The sequence below is a fragment of the Sorex fumeus genome, unplaced genomic scaffold (genome assembly GCF_029834395.1).
Source record: "Sorex fumeus unplaced genomic scaffold, SorFum_2.1 ptg000006l, whole genome shotgun sequence".
NCBI classification, from domain to species: domain Eukaryota; kingdom Metazoa; phylum Chordata; class Mammalia; order Eulipotyphla; family Soricidae; genus Sorex; species Sorex fumeus.
In genome coordinates, this window is record NW_026606063.1 from 53,113,858 (window position 1) to 53,129,306 (window position 15,449).

Genomic DNA, 15,449 nt, shown 5'->3' on the forward strand with positions numbered 1-15,449 from the left:
TACATTATTCTTATGCTTTGAACTAACAACCTATTTCATTAATTTTATCAATTCAGATGTATAACTAGAAAATGTTACGGTGGTGGCAACCCATTGTAATTGAAAGTAGAATGCACCATGTCTTACTTTAAATAAAATACTGGACTTAGGTTTTCTTTTGTTGTTGTTGTTTGCTTGCTTGCTTGGTTCTGGGCCACACCTGTAGTGCTCAGGGCTTACTCCTGACTCTGTGCACATAGATCATTACTGATGGTGCTCAGGGGGGGTCCATGTGGGATGCCAGGAATCAAACCCGTGTCAGCCATATACAAGACAAACACCATCCCCAGAGTTCTCTCTCTGTACTCTTAAGTTTCCTTTTCTAAAGTACATTTTAAAATTTAAATTCAAGCTTTAGGTTTTGTACAAAACTTCTGTGTAAGGCTTAAGTGGTAAAAAAATCATTAAACAAGGCAAAAGTATCTTACACTTGGGGTACGTATCTTTTTAACCCAATCAAATTATTTCAAAAGCATGTTGAAACTTTAAAAGTTATATCTAATGTCAAAAATCAGGTTATCCATATAGAAAGAATTGTGTCCCATTATTATTTAATTATACATGACTTCTTATAGCAGCCAAGTAGATCTAAAAATATCAACAGTATGTTTTTATGAAATACTAATAGATTCAACAGTTAATCGGTAACTTCAAGGTTTACCTCGGTATCTTACCACAACTGATGAATAGGTTCCCTTTTTAAATTGCTGTGTAATAAAACGAATATTGTATAAACCATGTCACTTCCCAAGTTTTATAGTATGAAATATAATCTCAACTTATTTCATATATATTCTGTAAGTTGAAGTGCTATGTCAGAGCAAAATGAAGTCATGCAAGAAATAGAAATAACATGACTTGAATTTCATATACTGGAGCAATGTCAAACATAAAAAATGCAGTATATCTCAATACTGAATATATTTCATAAACAAATGAACATTTAAAATGCAATTAAAATATATTTTATGGTCATCAATGATATCAAATTAAAACAGGTATTATACACTCAATGCACAGGTTTAAAGTATTTTAAAAAGCTCAATATGTTAAACGCAGTATATCTCTAGAGAAATTAGGTATTGACTGCATGCCTCAGTGAGTAGAAAAATCTACAAAAATCCATACTACACATTGATCCAAAGATTGCTTTTTAGCATTACTAAGAATGTAACAAATTTTAAAATAGTATATTTGACACAGATATAATTCTCATTAATTATCAGTCAACCAAGCCAAAAATATGTCAATGTTCATACATGTTAGTTTTTATGAAGAATAAAAATTAGCCCTAGAAGAAATAAACCGAACGGGTATCACTCTAATTTTACACTAAATGAAGCACTTCAGTCACTCAGAAAATACCTTTAGGTAACTTAAGAGAATTGACTTTGGAAGAATAATTGCAATTCTCAAAAAAATGCAAATATATATATATGTATATATAAAACAGTTCCAAGAATAGTTATCTATCTAGTCAACCATCTGTGCACCTATCCATCCATCTCTCTATACAGTTATTCATATTTAGCTACTTTCCTGTTAAATTAAATTGAATTTGAAAATTCTTAGGTTAAACTGTTGATTGGAACATAATGAAAGATATTTTATCATTAAAAAACTCAACTAATCCACAGGAAAGTGAAAATCACCTTTGGTTTCTGAAAAAGCACTACAAAAAAGTAACTGAAAAATCTGATCAGCTAGTCTAATCAGTTAACAGTCTATGTTACGTAGTTAATTAGAATGCCAGTTTTATATTAAAGTCTGAATATTTCTCTGTATCTGACCAAACACTGATAATTTAACAACTAGAGGTTCTATCCTACTTATCCTACTTTGTCTTCCTTTGCATTATCTTTCTCAAAATCTTTCTCTGTATTTGATCTCATAGCTAGATTGCTATAGAAAAGATTTTTCTGATATTAAACTATATAGTGATGGTATTAAAAGTCAGCACATGAACATTTATGAATCTGACCTTCTGCATTTACCCACAGGATTTATAACCCTGTTTATTGTGGTTCCTAGATATCATTAAAAGATATCATTTCTGGTAAAATCCAAAAAGGAAATGTTTTCTTTTTGAAATTAAATGCAAAATATTAAGAATGAATAGTATTCAAACATTTTAGATATAAAAATTCCTTTATTTTTATTAATTTTAGGAGGTTTGGGGCTACACCTGGATTTGCTCAGGGCTTACTACTGACTCTGTGCTCTGGGATTTCTCAAGGTGCTTAGGGTCCCATATAAGTATAAATATTTATATATATATACAATTGTAGCTATATGTATATTCACAGATTTTAATATGTGTATGATGCATATATATAAACACATGTATATCCAGTTGTATACATAGATATTTCTAAATGTTTAAATCCTATTTAAAATATCTAAAATAATTTACCTTTTACATAAATCCTATGAAACATGATAAAAGTGAATTTTATTCCTAAAAATAATTTGCTACTAAATACCAAGACATTCTAATTAGATTTCCCATTGCCTTGTCTTCACAAGGAAATAATATATTTTTAACATAATTCTCAGTTTATCCTCTCCCCAAAGACCTGGCATGGCAAAATATATCCAACTCATAAACATGTATTATTAAGAAGGAAAAAAACATCTCAGTGAACAACAGAATAAAAACATGTTCAAATAGTGTATGAAGCTAGCAGAATAAAATCAATGTCCTAAATTATTGACTATTTATAATGGACCTTCACATTTCTCATGGTCTGATCATTGACTAAGCCAACATATAACAAACTTTATATCCCACTGCACAATCAACTCAACTATTTATTACTCAACTATTTTAGACATAACAAGATTGAATTATTATTAAAGCAGTTGAAACGAGTGCCCCAATCATAAGATAATATCATCATTAACATAACTGAATCAATATGTTTGATTAATTTCCAGTATATAGCACTACCAAGAAAATACGTTTAGGTATCTGATAATTTTTCATAGTAATAAATCTGGTAAAAGTGAACAACAAAGTTTAATTAGAATAAAAAACCTTAAAGTGGAAAATGGAAAACCCCTCTCAGTGAGGATTTAACTTTTATAATTCTTAATTTCATTAAAGCTTTCCCTTTTATATCCTTAAATGCTCACTGATTCATTAACAACATAAATGATAAAAATTATACTATATTGCTAAATTTCTGTGTGAGCATTACTTTCGTAACCAGACCACCCTGGGGAAAAAAAAGATGAAGTGGTTTCTTTCATTCTAGCTGGGAATATTGAAACTTATTTATTTTTATTTCAGAAAATGTTATCTATGGATTTTATGAAAGCAAAATATATAAATAACATATTTGCATCACTTTTTTATTTGGCCTACCTTAAACTAGTGTGGATTTTAATTGCTCTGCAAAATGATCAAGCCCCTCTCCATTACATGGTCAATGGTCCTTTTAATAGAAGAGGCAATAATATACAGTTTGCACCAACTAAAACTCGTTAGAAACTATCAGTTTAGGGTAACAGTTCAACAGCCATTAACAAGTGCAAATGTCTAATTGTCTTTTAGTGAAAATGCAGTCCTTTCAAAGTCGCAAAAAAATATCTGTATGGTTTAACAGATTTGGAAATACTTTAATAAACAAAGTTTATAAAGAATATAATTTTGAGAGCAAAAGTTTTTCAATAATCACTATTTTTTCACTAGCAAAACATTAGAATTGACTTTTTGTCTTGCTGACAGAGCAACTAAGAAAGTACAGTTGCATTGACCGTATTGATTATGAACAAAGCAACCATCAGTGGGACTCTGCACCATATATTTTCAATATTGACCTCCTACTTCCTTTTCCATGGCTTTCTGGGTCGGCTATTGGATTTAGACTGCAGTGTAATAAACAGCTAAGGTTTAATTAATGGTAAATGAATACAAGACATAGGTTATGACTTTAACTAATTAGGGAATTGTTGAATTAAGTCTGCCTTGGAATGCAAGGCAGTACAATCAATATCCAATAAAAGGACTATGTATGTAATTTACCTGCAAATGTGTTTCCAATACCATCAAAGTGAGTTTAAATAAGTAAGATATATGAAAGGCGACTAGTAGAGATTTCCACAAGTTAACACTTTATAGTTTCAGAAAAATTACCTTACTGTTGATAGTTTCTTCTAAAGCCCTGATAAAGGAAAAATTAAAAGCAGGAATAATTCTTTACAAATGCATATTTACCAAACTGTGGTAAGTCAGTGCAGCATAAAAATGCAATTGCTGACCATCGGGTTTAAACTATGCAAACTAGGAATATCCTACCTAAAATGAGCATCAAACTTTTCTTAGTTGACATCCTTCTGCACCTTTCTCACATGCCACTGTCTATATTTCTATTCCTCTATTAGAAGAAATATTCTTTGGCATACAAAAATTCACTACTTTTGATAAAAATCTCACCAGTGCTCTCCTTCTTCTAGCTAACATGCAAAGGTCGCTTCTCTTATTATACTTTAGTCATTCTTCTGAAATAAACATTAAAAATGGAAAAGCCTTACCAACTCCCTTATGGGCATCCAAGCTGGTAAACTCTATTGTCCCATTATGACCTTTTCTAGGATTTTCCTGATACTGTTTGTGGTTCCCATTGGGACAATATCTGTAGGAAAGTCCATAATCTGCAAGATAAACCTGGAAGACATGAATAGACAAATGAATAATGCTTTTGTCCTCTGAAAACATAACCTTTATAATTAAGTTCTTACTAAACTGATAGGTTAAGAACAGCCTCTTTTTATTAAACCAAATGGCTCCTTAGGATAAATTATATACAATTGGGAGTCATAACAAGTAACTTTCTAACTTAAATCCTTACTGTTTCATAGGCTTTTTTTTTTCCCTGAGTGAGTAAAATTTTCAATCTTTTTTATTTTGCTGCTAAATTCCCTTCACTCTAGGTGGGCATATATAGACATCATAAACCAAAATGTGTCTTTTCATCTGTATTTATAAGGCTTGGGATACTCTCTGCCTTTTCCTATAACTCCTGCTTACAACTTAAAATTACTTCAGGTAGGCAGAGTAACAAGAGTAAAATGTAAAAGTATAAACCTAATGTTAAAGTAGTATCTATTAACGTAAAGTACAAAAATAGTGAAGAGACAGTAAGAGGTAATGATTCAAAAAAGCAAAACAAAAAATACCCCAAACATCATCCCTTTGTCTGTATTTTAGAACAGAACATCAATGTAGCACCTTTGACCTTTCAAATCGATCTATATCATCACTGTTATCTTTATAAGTCAGCCAGAATTGCAAGCAGGGTCTCCAAACAATATAAATTCACATAGCAGATCAAGCGGATTTTTTTCCATAGTATGTTTTTAAGAGAGAGTGGGAAAAAAACGGTGGGAGACATGAAGCAATTTTATAGATAGAGCACACACTGAACAGGAACTTGCATATCTAGACTTCCAGTCTAAGATGTAGTCAGAATATACTCATTCCAAAATGTATGCTGTCACCCTCTAATACACTGCCAAAGTATTTCAAGTTTTAAAATTTTATTTGACATGGATTTCTTTAAAATTAACGAACTCCCTAAATTTTTAGAAATTTTACAAAACAAAGGAAACAATTTAAACTGTAATTTCAAGACTATTGTAATACAATTTCTGATTAAAAAGATAATGTCTATAGACATTTTCATTTCCTTAAGGTTTGGCTTGGATAAGCTTAAGAAGGAGAATTTTGAATCTTTAAAGTTCAAAAATTGGGCCAGAGCAGGGCATTTGCCTTGCACATGGCTGACTTGGGTTCAATTTCTGGCATCCCATATGATCCCCCAAGCACCGCCAGTAGTAATTCCTGAGTGCAGAGCCCAGAGTAATCCTGAGCACCGCTGGGTATGACCCAAAAAGCAAAAGGAAAAAGTTCAAAAATTATTTCATTCAACCAAGATCATTTCATTTGTTGAAGGACACAGCTTGTGAGAGTATCTGAAAACATAATATTAGAGTGTTTCTCTAGCCCCTCACTTCTTAAACTACTGGTATCAATCCAATATTGGGGTCACATTTTAAAATGTTTGAAAATAAGGGATTTTACGATTCACTGTCAATAAATTTTACAAAACAAAGGAAACAATTTAAACTGTTGTTCATATATTTTATACCCTGTATGCCTGAAGTTACATAAAAAAAATTCTTGGGCGAAAGGGGTCACAGTAGAAAAAGTTTTAGAAGCCTTGTCTAGTCCATAAATGCTGTTTTTAACATGGCCTCAGAAGAAACTGATTTCTGTGTCCTAAGTAACTAGACTTCTGGATAAGAGAGATAACTGGGCTCTTGATTTCACTCCTTATGATGCATCTCGTCTTTATTCCAAGAATATTAAATTGACTTTTCTTCACAAAACTAATTATCTGAAGATGTACATACTGATAACATCAAATGGAAACAGTTTTCAGAGGGAGAGCCACATACAGGGGTATTTGGAGGATGCTTCTGGCTGTGTTTGGGGATCACTGCCTATAAGTGCTGAGAGGACCATGGGTCCCAGGATAGGCTGCATACACACCAAGTGCCTTACCCCATAGGATATATTCTTTCTAGTCCAACATTTTAAATACCCAATAGATTATAGTACATTACATTTTTTTAAAAAGTATCCATAAAAAAGCTATTAATGTAATTACTAACCAGAAAAAAGAACTAAAATTTAAATCTTTAATATGAACAATATATTCATTGACACACTACGTCCTCACAGAAATCATGCAGGTAGGTAAAATTCTGTCCATTTAATTTATATGAAAACTGAAGCTTTGTGAGGCTGTAGAAACTGTGGTGAAAATATAAGTAGGATTCTACTATAGTCCTGAATTTAGAGTTTTCCCTCTTGATTACTATCAGAGGGAAACTGCACTGAGCAAGTTAAATAGATAAGGAAAATTCTATTCAACCCTATTGCAATAGATGGGGGATGACCTTGCAAAAGGGTGGAGAGACTAAACTCAACAGTACAGAGAGGAAAGTCCAGGAAGTTTTTAGGTTTTGGGAGTGAGCCAGTGGGAAAATACTAGTGTAAAAAATCTTCTGAGGGGCTACGGCCAGGGAGTGGTGCTGAAGGCTCTTCCCCTGGCAGCCCAGGTTCTGGGTGGGCCCGGGCTGCTCCCCCAGGCCCTGGGGCAGATGTACAAAACAAGGGCAAAGCTGGTTGAATGCTACATCTGGCGCCCATCTACTTAAGTTCCCACACGGCCATGATCCAGAGACACACAAAAGAATCTCGGACCCAAGCAACTTACAGCAGCGATCTCTTCAGACCCAAATTATTAAAATTTTAGAATTCCTAGAGCACCTGGCCACTCTTGCGGCCACATGACATTATAATGTATCCATAATAAGCAATACAAAACAAGTTGTCTAGCATTGCCTTTTTGGCAGGTATGAGCAGTGGTGGGACTGTTTTTGAAATATCAAAGGTAACTAAAGTAGAGAGAGAGAGTATTGTGAAAATTGTCTGCTACACAGGTGTAAGGTCCCTTGGGACCCCAGGGAGATTCCAGAGTTAAAATTCTACTTAGTAGTAACTCTCCCTTTCCTGCCCCCTCCCTAGTAGAACTTTAGAGTGAAACCATTCCTCTGCCCTTCCTTATTGGGATGTAAATTCTGAAACCATTTGTTGACTCTTCCTTGCTGGGATGTAAATTCTGAAACCATTTGTTGAAGTATAAAGGTAAAGGTAAAGGCCCTCCCGCTGTTTGTGGATTTGCTCAAGCAGGCCCAGTAAAGTCTCCATTGGAGACTTTGTTGTTACTGTGTTTGGCATATCGAATACTTCACAGGGAGCTTGCCAGGCTCTGCCGTGCTGGCGAGAAACTCTCTGTAGCTTGCCGGGCTCTCCAAGAGGGGCGGAGGAACCGAACTCGGGTCGGGCATGTTGGCTGCGTGCAAGGCAAACGCCCTACTGCTGTGTTATCGCTCCAGTATATGTTGTTACAAATCTATTGGCTATGAAATGCACAGGCTTTGCTGTAAGGGCCAGTGAAGGCCTATATAAGATCCCCTTTGAAGAAGTTCTGGGTCTTGCCTCACCTATCTGACCTGCATGTCTGTGTAGGTGGCTCGACCCTGGCTAGCCAGTCTTACAATTAAACCTTGCTTGCTGTTTTCAGTCTCTGGAGTATCTTTGTGGTTAAAGGGAGATCACGATCTGATCTGCGTCCTAACACAGGCAGGTGGATGTGTGGGATGAGTGGGGTGGAAGGAATACTGGGTATTTTGGAGGTGGGAAACGTGCACTGGTGAAGGAATGGGTGTTTGATGGCTATATGATCGAAGCTCAAACATGAAAGCTTTGTTAGTGTACCTCACAGTGAATCAATAAAAAAATACAAATAAAAATAAATTAATAAATAAAATTACACACACACACACACTAAAAAAATTATATCTTAAAACAATGACTCCCGGGTTATTGTGGTCCTTGAGAAAGACATTCAAGAATGGCAGAATGGGAGAATGAGAGATGAGGAGATAATTAACATCTCAAGGGTCAGGAAGAAAAAGGATTTACAATTTCAAATTTTCTTAAGTAAATTTTCTAAGAAAAATGGAAGATTGGGGCTTACAGTCAGGAAGAAAGCAGTCTAAAGTTTAGCCAAGTTAAAACTTTCTTGGTCACTTCTGAGTTACAGACCTCTAGGTTTTTGCTGGCTTACTCAAACTCTGAAGGACAATACAGGGCTTATCTCTAATATAAAGAAAAGAATATTACAATATAAACCAAAAATCGATCATTAGTCATTTATGATTATTTTAATTAACATAGCAAAACAAAATAACTTGACATCTCAAGGTGCATTTACTTTTAAAAAGTAAAAACAAACTTATCTTGGATGGAACTAGAAAATGCCATGATAAATAAGTCAAAAGACAACAAAGAACAAACACAGAATGATCTCAATTATCTGCAAAAGAATAACTAGACAAAGAATGTAAGATATTAAAGGGTGGATAACTTACTCACCTTCACACCAGAATATAGAAAGGACGAAAAGAGAAAGAAAACAAAGAAGTTAGCAAGAAGCAGATGTAAAGTTACAGGGGGGCAGGAATTGAGGGCTTCGGGTATAAAGGTGATATAGAGGTAGAATATATCTCTATATCCAAACTGAAGAGTCAGGAGAAACACTAAAAGCAGGAGACCCAAACCACAGCAGCCAAACTTTAAAATGTGCCTGTCAAAGAGGCAGGCTGAGAGGGGAATCTGAGGACACTGACACTGGTAGAGGTGAAGGGAAGTTGACATTGGTGTCAGGACTGATGCTGGAACACAGTATGCTCAAAAATTAATTATGAATGACTTTGTAACTCACAGTGTCTTAATAAAAGATATTAAAAAATAAAAAATAAAAAAATAAAGAAACAAATGACTTGCAAACAGTACTAGGTGCTATGCAATACAGCCAGAAATACTCTTTGGAGTCTTACTGAGAATGTTTTATCCTCTTAAGAAATTTCAGTTATGAAAGAGTACTATCAAATATAGTCACCTAGTTATACATTAGATCCTTAGGGCTTATCTTATACTTGAACATTTATACATTTTAATCCATTTTTTAGCATATCTCCTACTCCCATGATACCATTCTACTTCTCTTACATTCAACTTCATTTTTAGATTCAAATGTTAATGACACCATGCTATATTTGCAAAAAAATTGCATGGAAGTTTTAATTTCTTGAGGGACTTGCATACTGTTTTATATAAGGTCTCTCACAGTTAACACTCCCACCAATACCATTCGATTACCATTTTTACCCACATTCTCTCCATCTTAATCTCTTCTTCTTGCTATCAGCCACCCTAAGTGATATCTCCTCCCATTTTTGTGTTTCTCTGATAATTAAGTACTGTTAAGTCAATTCTCATTTAACTGTTGGTCATTTAAACAGTTTCTTCAGATAAATGTTTATCCAGATCCTTTTCTCACAATAAAGTGTTGTTCTGCTACTAAGCCATACACGCACACGTGCGCACACACACACATACACACAATTTAGAGGGAGGGAGGAGCCACACCCAGCAGTGTTCATGACTTACTCCTGGCTCTGTGCTGAGGTTACTATGTACATAAATTGAATACATATATATGGGATTTTTCCAAGTTCTTTATTGTTTCATTCATTTGTGTTTGTATGTAAATGTCATAGTATTTGTGTATTTTCATTTATTTTTTATGCCAATATCATAGTATTTGAATACTATAGCTATGTAATATAGTTTCAATCAAGAAAGTATGTTACTTGGAACGTTCTCCAAGATAGACCACATGCTGAGCCACAAAACATGCCTCCATAAAATTAAGAAGATAGAGATTATATCAACAATCTTCTCAGACCATAATGCGCTGAAATTAGAAGTAAATCACACACAAAAACAGAAAACTAAATTAAACACATGGAAATTAAACAGTGCGCTATTAAACAACGAGTGGCTTAGACAGGAAATTAAAGAGGAAATCAAAAGATTCCTAGAAACGAATGAAAATGAGGACACGAGTTACCAAAACTTATGGGACACAGCAAAAGCAGTCTTAAGAGGAAAGTTTATAGCTCTACAAGCATTCCTCAGAAAGGAGGAGCGAGCCCACATAAATAAACTAACCTCACAGCTTAAGAACTTGGAGAAGGACCAACAAAAGGAGCACAACCCTAACAGGAGGAAGGAAATAATAAAACTCAGAGCAGAGATTAACGAGATGGAAACCCAGAAAACAATCCGAAAGATCAATGAAACCAAGAGCTGGTTCTTTGAGAAAATTAACAAAATCGATAAGCCCCTAGCAAAACTCACAAAGAAAGGGAGAGAGAAAACCCTAATAAACCGAATCAGAAATGAAAAGGGGGTCATTACAACAGAAACTACAGAAATTCAAAGGATCCTCAGGGAGTACTTTGAAAAGCTTTATGCCACAGAACATCAAAACCTCAAGGAAATGGATAAATTCCTAGACTCCTACAGACTCCCAAGGCTGAACCAAGAAGACCTGGAATACCTGAACAGACCTATCACCATCAAGGAAATTGAAATGGTAATAAAAAGTCTCCCCAAGCACAAAAGCCCTGGCCCGGATGGATTCACCAGTGAATTCTTCCAAATCTTTAAAGAGGACTTACTCCCAATGCTCTTTAAGCTTTTCCACGAAATTGAAATATCAAAAACACTTCCGAACAGTTTCTACGAAGCAAATATCACACTGATACCAAAAGCAGACAGAGATACCACAAAGAAAGAGAATTACAGGCCGATATCCCTGATGAACACAGATGCAAAGATCCTCAACAAACTGCTAGCAAATAGAATCCAACTACTCATCAAAAAGATCATACACCATGACCAAGTAGGATTTATCCCAGGGATGCAAGGATGGTTCAACATTCGGAAATCAATCAACATAATCCATCATATCAACAAAAGAAAAGATAAAAAGCATATGATCATATCAATAGATGCAGAGAAAGCATTTGACAAGATCCAGCACCCCTTTATGATGAAAACCCTAGCCAAAATGGGCATAGAGGGGACTTTCCTCAACATAGTTAAAGCCATCTACCACAAGCCTACAGCAAGCATCATCCTCAATGGGGAAAAACTGAGAGCCTTCCCTCTAAGATCAGGGACGAGACAAGGATGCCCACTCTCTCCACTGCTGTTCAATATAGTACTGGAAGTACTTGCAATAGCAATTAGGCAAGAAAAAGACATTAAGGGCATTCAGGTAGGAAAGGAAGAAATAAAGCTCTCACTATTTGCAGATGATATGATACTATACTTAGAGAACCCAATAACCTCCACCAAAAAACTCCTAGAAACAATAGACTTGTATAGTAAAGTTGCAGATTATAAAATCAATACCCAAAAGTCCATGGCTTTCCTATACGCAAACAGTGAGAGAGAGGAAAGCTATATGAAAAAATCAATCCCGTTCACAATTGTACCCCAGAAAATCAAGTACCTAGGAATCAGCTTTACTAAGGAAGTAAAGGACCTGTACAAAGAAAACTACAAAACGCTACTTCAGGAAATAAAAGAGGACATGAGGAAATGGAAAGACATCCCCTGCTCATGGGTCGGAAGACTTAACATTGTCAAAATGGCAATACTACCGAAAGCACTGTACAAATTCAATGCAATTCCTATAAGGATACCCATGACATTCTTCAAAGAAATGGAGAAAACACTCCTGAAATTTATATGGAACAATAAACCCCCACAAATAGCTAAAGCAATTCTGGGGAAAAAGAAAATGGGAGGAATCAACCTCCCTAACTTCAAACTTTACTACAAAGCAGTAATAATCAAAACAGCATGGTACTGGAACAAAGGCAGAATTGCAGACCAATGGAACAGAGTTGAATACACTGACATCTCCCCCCAATCATATGATCATCTAATCTTTGATAAAGGTGCAAGAAATGTGAAGTGGAGTAAGGAAAGCCTCTTTAACAAATTGTGCTGGCATCACTGGACGGCTACATGCAAAAAAATGGGCTCAGAACTCTGCCTAACACCATGTACAAAGGTAAGATCAAAATGGATTAAAGACCTCAACATCAGACCAGAAACCATAAGATACATTGAAGACAAAGTTGGCAAAACCCTCCATGACATTGAGGCTAATGGTATGTTCAAAGATGACACGCCACTGGCTGAGCAAGTGAAAACAGAGATAGATAAATGGGACTATCTTAAACTAAGAAGCTTCTGTACCTCCAAAGAAACAGTGACCAAAATACAAAGACAGTCTACAGAATGGGAAAGAATATTCGCCGAATACACATCTGACAAGGGGTTGATATCAAGGATATACAAAATACTGGTTGAACTCCACAAGAAGAAAACATCCAACCCCATCCAAAAATGGGGCAATGAAATGAACAGAAACTTTCTCAAAGAAGAAATCCGAGTGGCAAAAAAGCACATGAGAAAATGCTCTACATCATTAATCATCAGGGAGATGCAGATCAAAACCACAATGAGATACCATCTCACACCTCAGAGACTGGCCCACATTCAAAAGAACAAAAGCAACCGTTGCTGGCGCGGATGTGGCGAGAAAGGGACACTCCTTCACTGTTGGTGGGAATGCCGACTGGTTTAGCCCTTTTGGAAAACAGTATGGATGTTCCTCAAAAAATTAGAAATTGAGCTCCCATTTGACCCAGCAATACCACTCCTGGGAATATATCCCAGAGAGGCAAAAATGTGTAGCCGAAGTGACATCTGCACTTGTTTGTTCATTGCAGCACTCTTTACAGTAGCCAGAAACTGGAAGAGACCTGAGTGCCCAAGAACAGATGACTGGTTAAAGAAACTTTGGTACATCTACACAATGGAGTACTATGTGGCTCTTAGAAAAGATGAAGTCATGAACTTTACATACAAGTGGTACAATATGGAAAGTATCATGCTAAGCGAAATGAGTCAGAAAGAGAGGGATAGACATAGAAAGATAGCATTCATCTGGGGGATATAAAATAATAAAATATGAGATTAATACCCAAGAATAGCTGAGAGCAACACCAGGAGAATTACTCCATAACTTAGAGGCCAGCTGGGTATTCTAGGGGAAAGGACAATTCAGATAGAAAGGGGAACACCAAGTGGAGGGTGTTTGGAGGATCCTCCCAGGAGGGGAGATGCAGGTTGAAAGTAGACTGGACTGAACATGTTCGCCACTCAATGCCTCTTTGGCTGATCACAACACCCAGGAGGAGACCGAAAACAAAAGGGAATGCCCTGCCACAGTGGCAGGGGGAGATGGGGGGATGGGAGGATGGGGGAGGAGGGATATTATCCTGGTGGTGGAAAATGGGCACTGGTGGAGGGATGGGTATGATTTGATTGTGGTATGACCGAGATCCAAGCACAAAAATTTGTAAATCTAAAAAAAAAAAAAAGTATGTTACTCCAGATATTTTTTTTTCTGTCTTAAAAAACTTTTTACTAGCCAGGACCTTTGTAGTTCTACATAAATTTTAGGAATGCTTTTCTATTTCTGTAAGAATTATGACTGAAATCTTAATAGGGTTTGAGTTGTACCTGTAGTTTGCTTTGGACAATACATTTTAGCAGCATAAATTTTTCTAATTTGTATGCTTTCCATGTATTTGCATTTCTGTTTTTAATGCTATATAAAATTAAATGAATACATTTAAATTATCACAAAATTCATTTCTAATTCTTATGCTCTTTTTTGATTCTGTTATAAATGAACTGCTTTCCTATTTTTCATTATCTCATGTTAATGTGTATAAATGAACTAATTTTTGTATATTTGTTTTGGATCCTACAACTTTTCTGAATTTATTAATCGAAAGTATTTTTAAGGATTTTCTTTAGTATTGCGTCACTGCAAAAGGAAGTGTCACTGCATCCTTCCTGATTTGCATGTCTTTTAATTCTTTTTCTTATCTAATTGCTCTGGCTATGTATTCCAGTATAATGAAACAAAAGTGAAGAAGACTGAATATCCTTTATTATGTTCCTCTTCACAGAAGAAAAGAAAAGTTTCCACTTTTCACTGTTTAATATGAAGAATAAGAATGATGACTGACATTAAATATGGTATTGGCTATGAGCTTATCAAAACAATTATGATGAGGAATGTTCCTTCAATTTTGATCAAATTTAAGATGAATGAATGAATTCTGCCAAATTCTTTTTCTACATCTACTGACAATCAAAAGATGCTTATTCTTCACTTTGCTAATGAAGCTTATCAAACTGACCAATTTGCAAATGTCAAATCATTCTAACATTCACGGAATAAATCCCACTTGATTGTGGTGTATGATGCTTTAATATATTGTTGAAGTCCACTGCTAATATATTAAGAATCTCTTCATTCATAATCATCAATAATAATGCTCTGTAATTTTCTTCTTCTGTAATATCTCTATATGGTTTTGGTACCACTTAATGAGCTTAAAATCATTGCCTCCTCTTGTATTTTTTGGTAAAGTTTTTAATGTATTGATATTAAATGTTCAAATATTTGTTAAAATTCACCAATGAAGCCATTTGTTCCTAGAAAAATTTTGATCACTTCTTAGCAACACTGGTCCAAATAGATTTTCTCTCTTTTTATGACTCAATCTTTTATAATTCAACCTATATTTCTAATGATTTGTGCTGGTCTTCTAGGCAATTTAATAAATTGGCAAATAACTGTTCAAAATTTATGAGTAATTCCATATATAAATTATGTTTCCTCTTTCATTTCTGAGTTTTACTTTTCATTCAATTAAAGGTTTGTCAATTTTATCTCTTAAGTTGTTAGGCCAGAGAGATAGTATAGCAGGTAAGACACTTGTTTTCCATACAGCTAACCTGCGTTCAATCCACAACACAAACTCTTATT

General features: G+C 35.0%; 1 protein-coding gene across 1 annotated transcript in view; it reads right to left on the reverse strand.

Moving 5' to 3' along the window:
• Window positions 1–15,449, reverse strand: part of VRK2 (VRK serine/threonine kinase 2) — a 100,830-nt gene that overhangs the window by 44,393 nt on the left and 40,988 nt on the right. Inside the window, exon 7 of the mRNA XM_056124332.1 lies at window positions 4,576–4,708. Coding sequence (XP_055980307.1) covers window positions 4,576–4,708 — 133 coding nt within the window. The remainder of the gene's footprint in view (window positions 1–4,575; window positions 4,709–15,449) is intronic.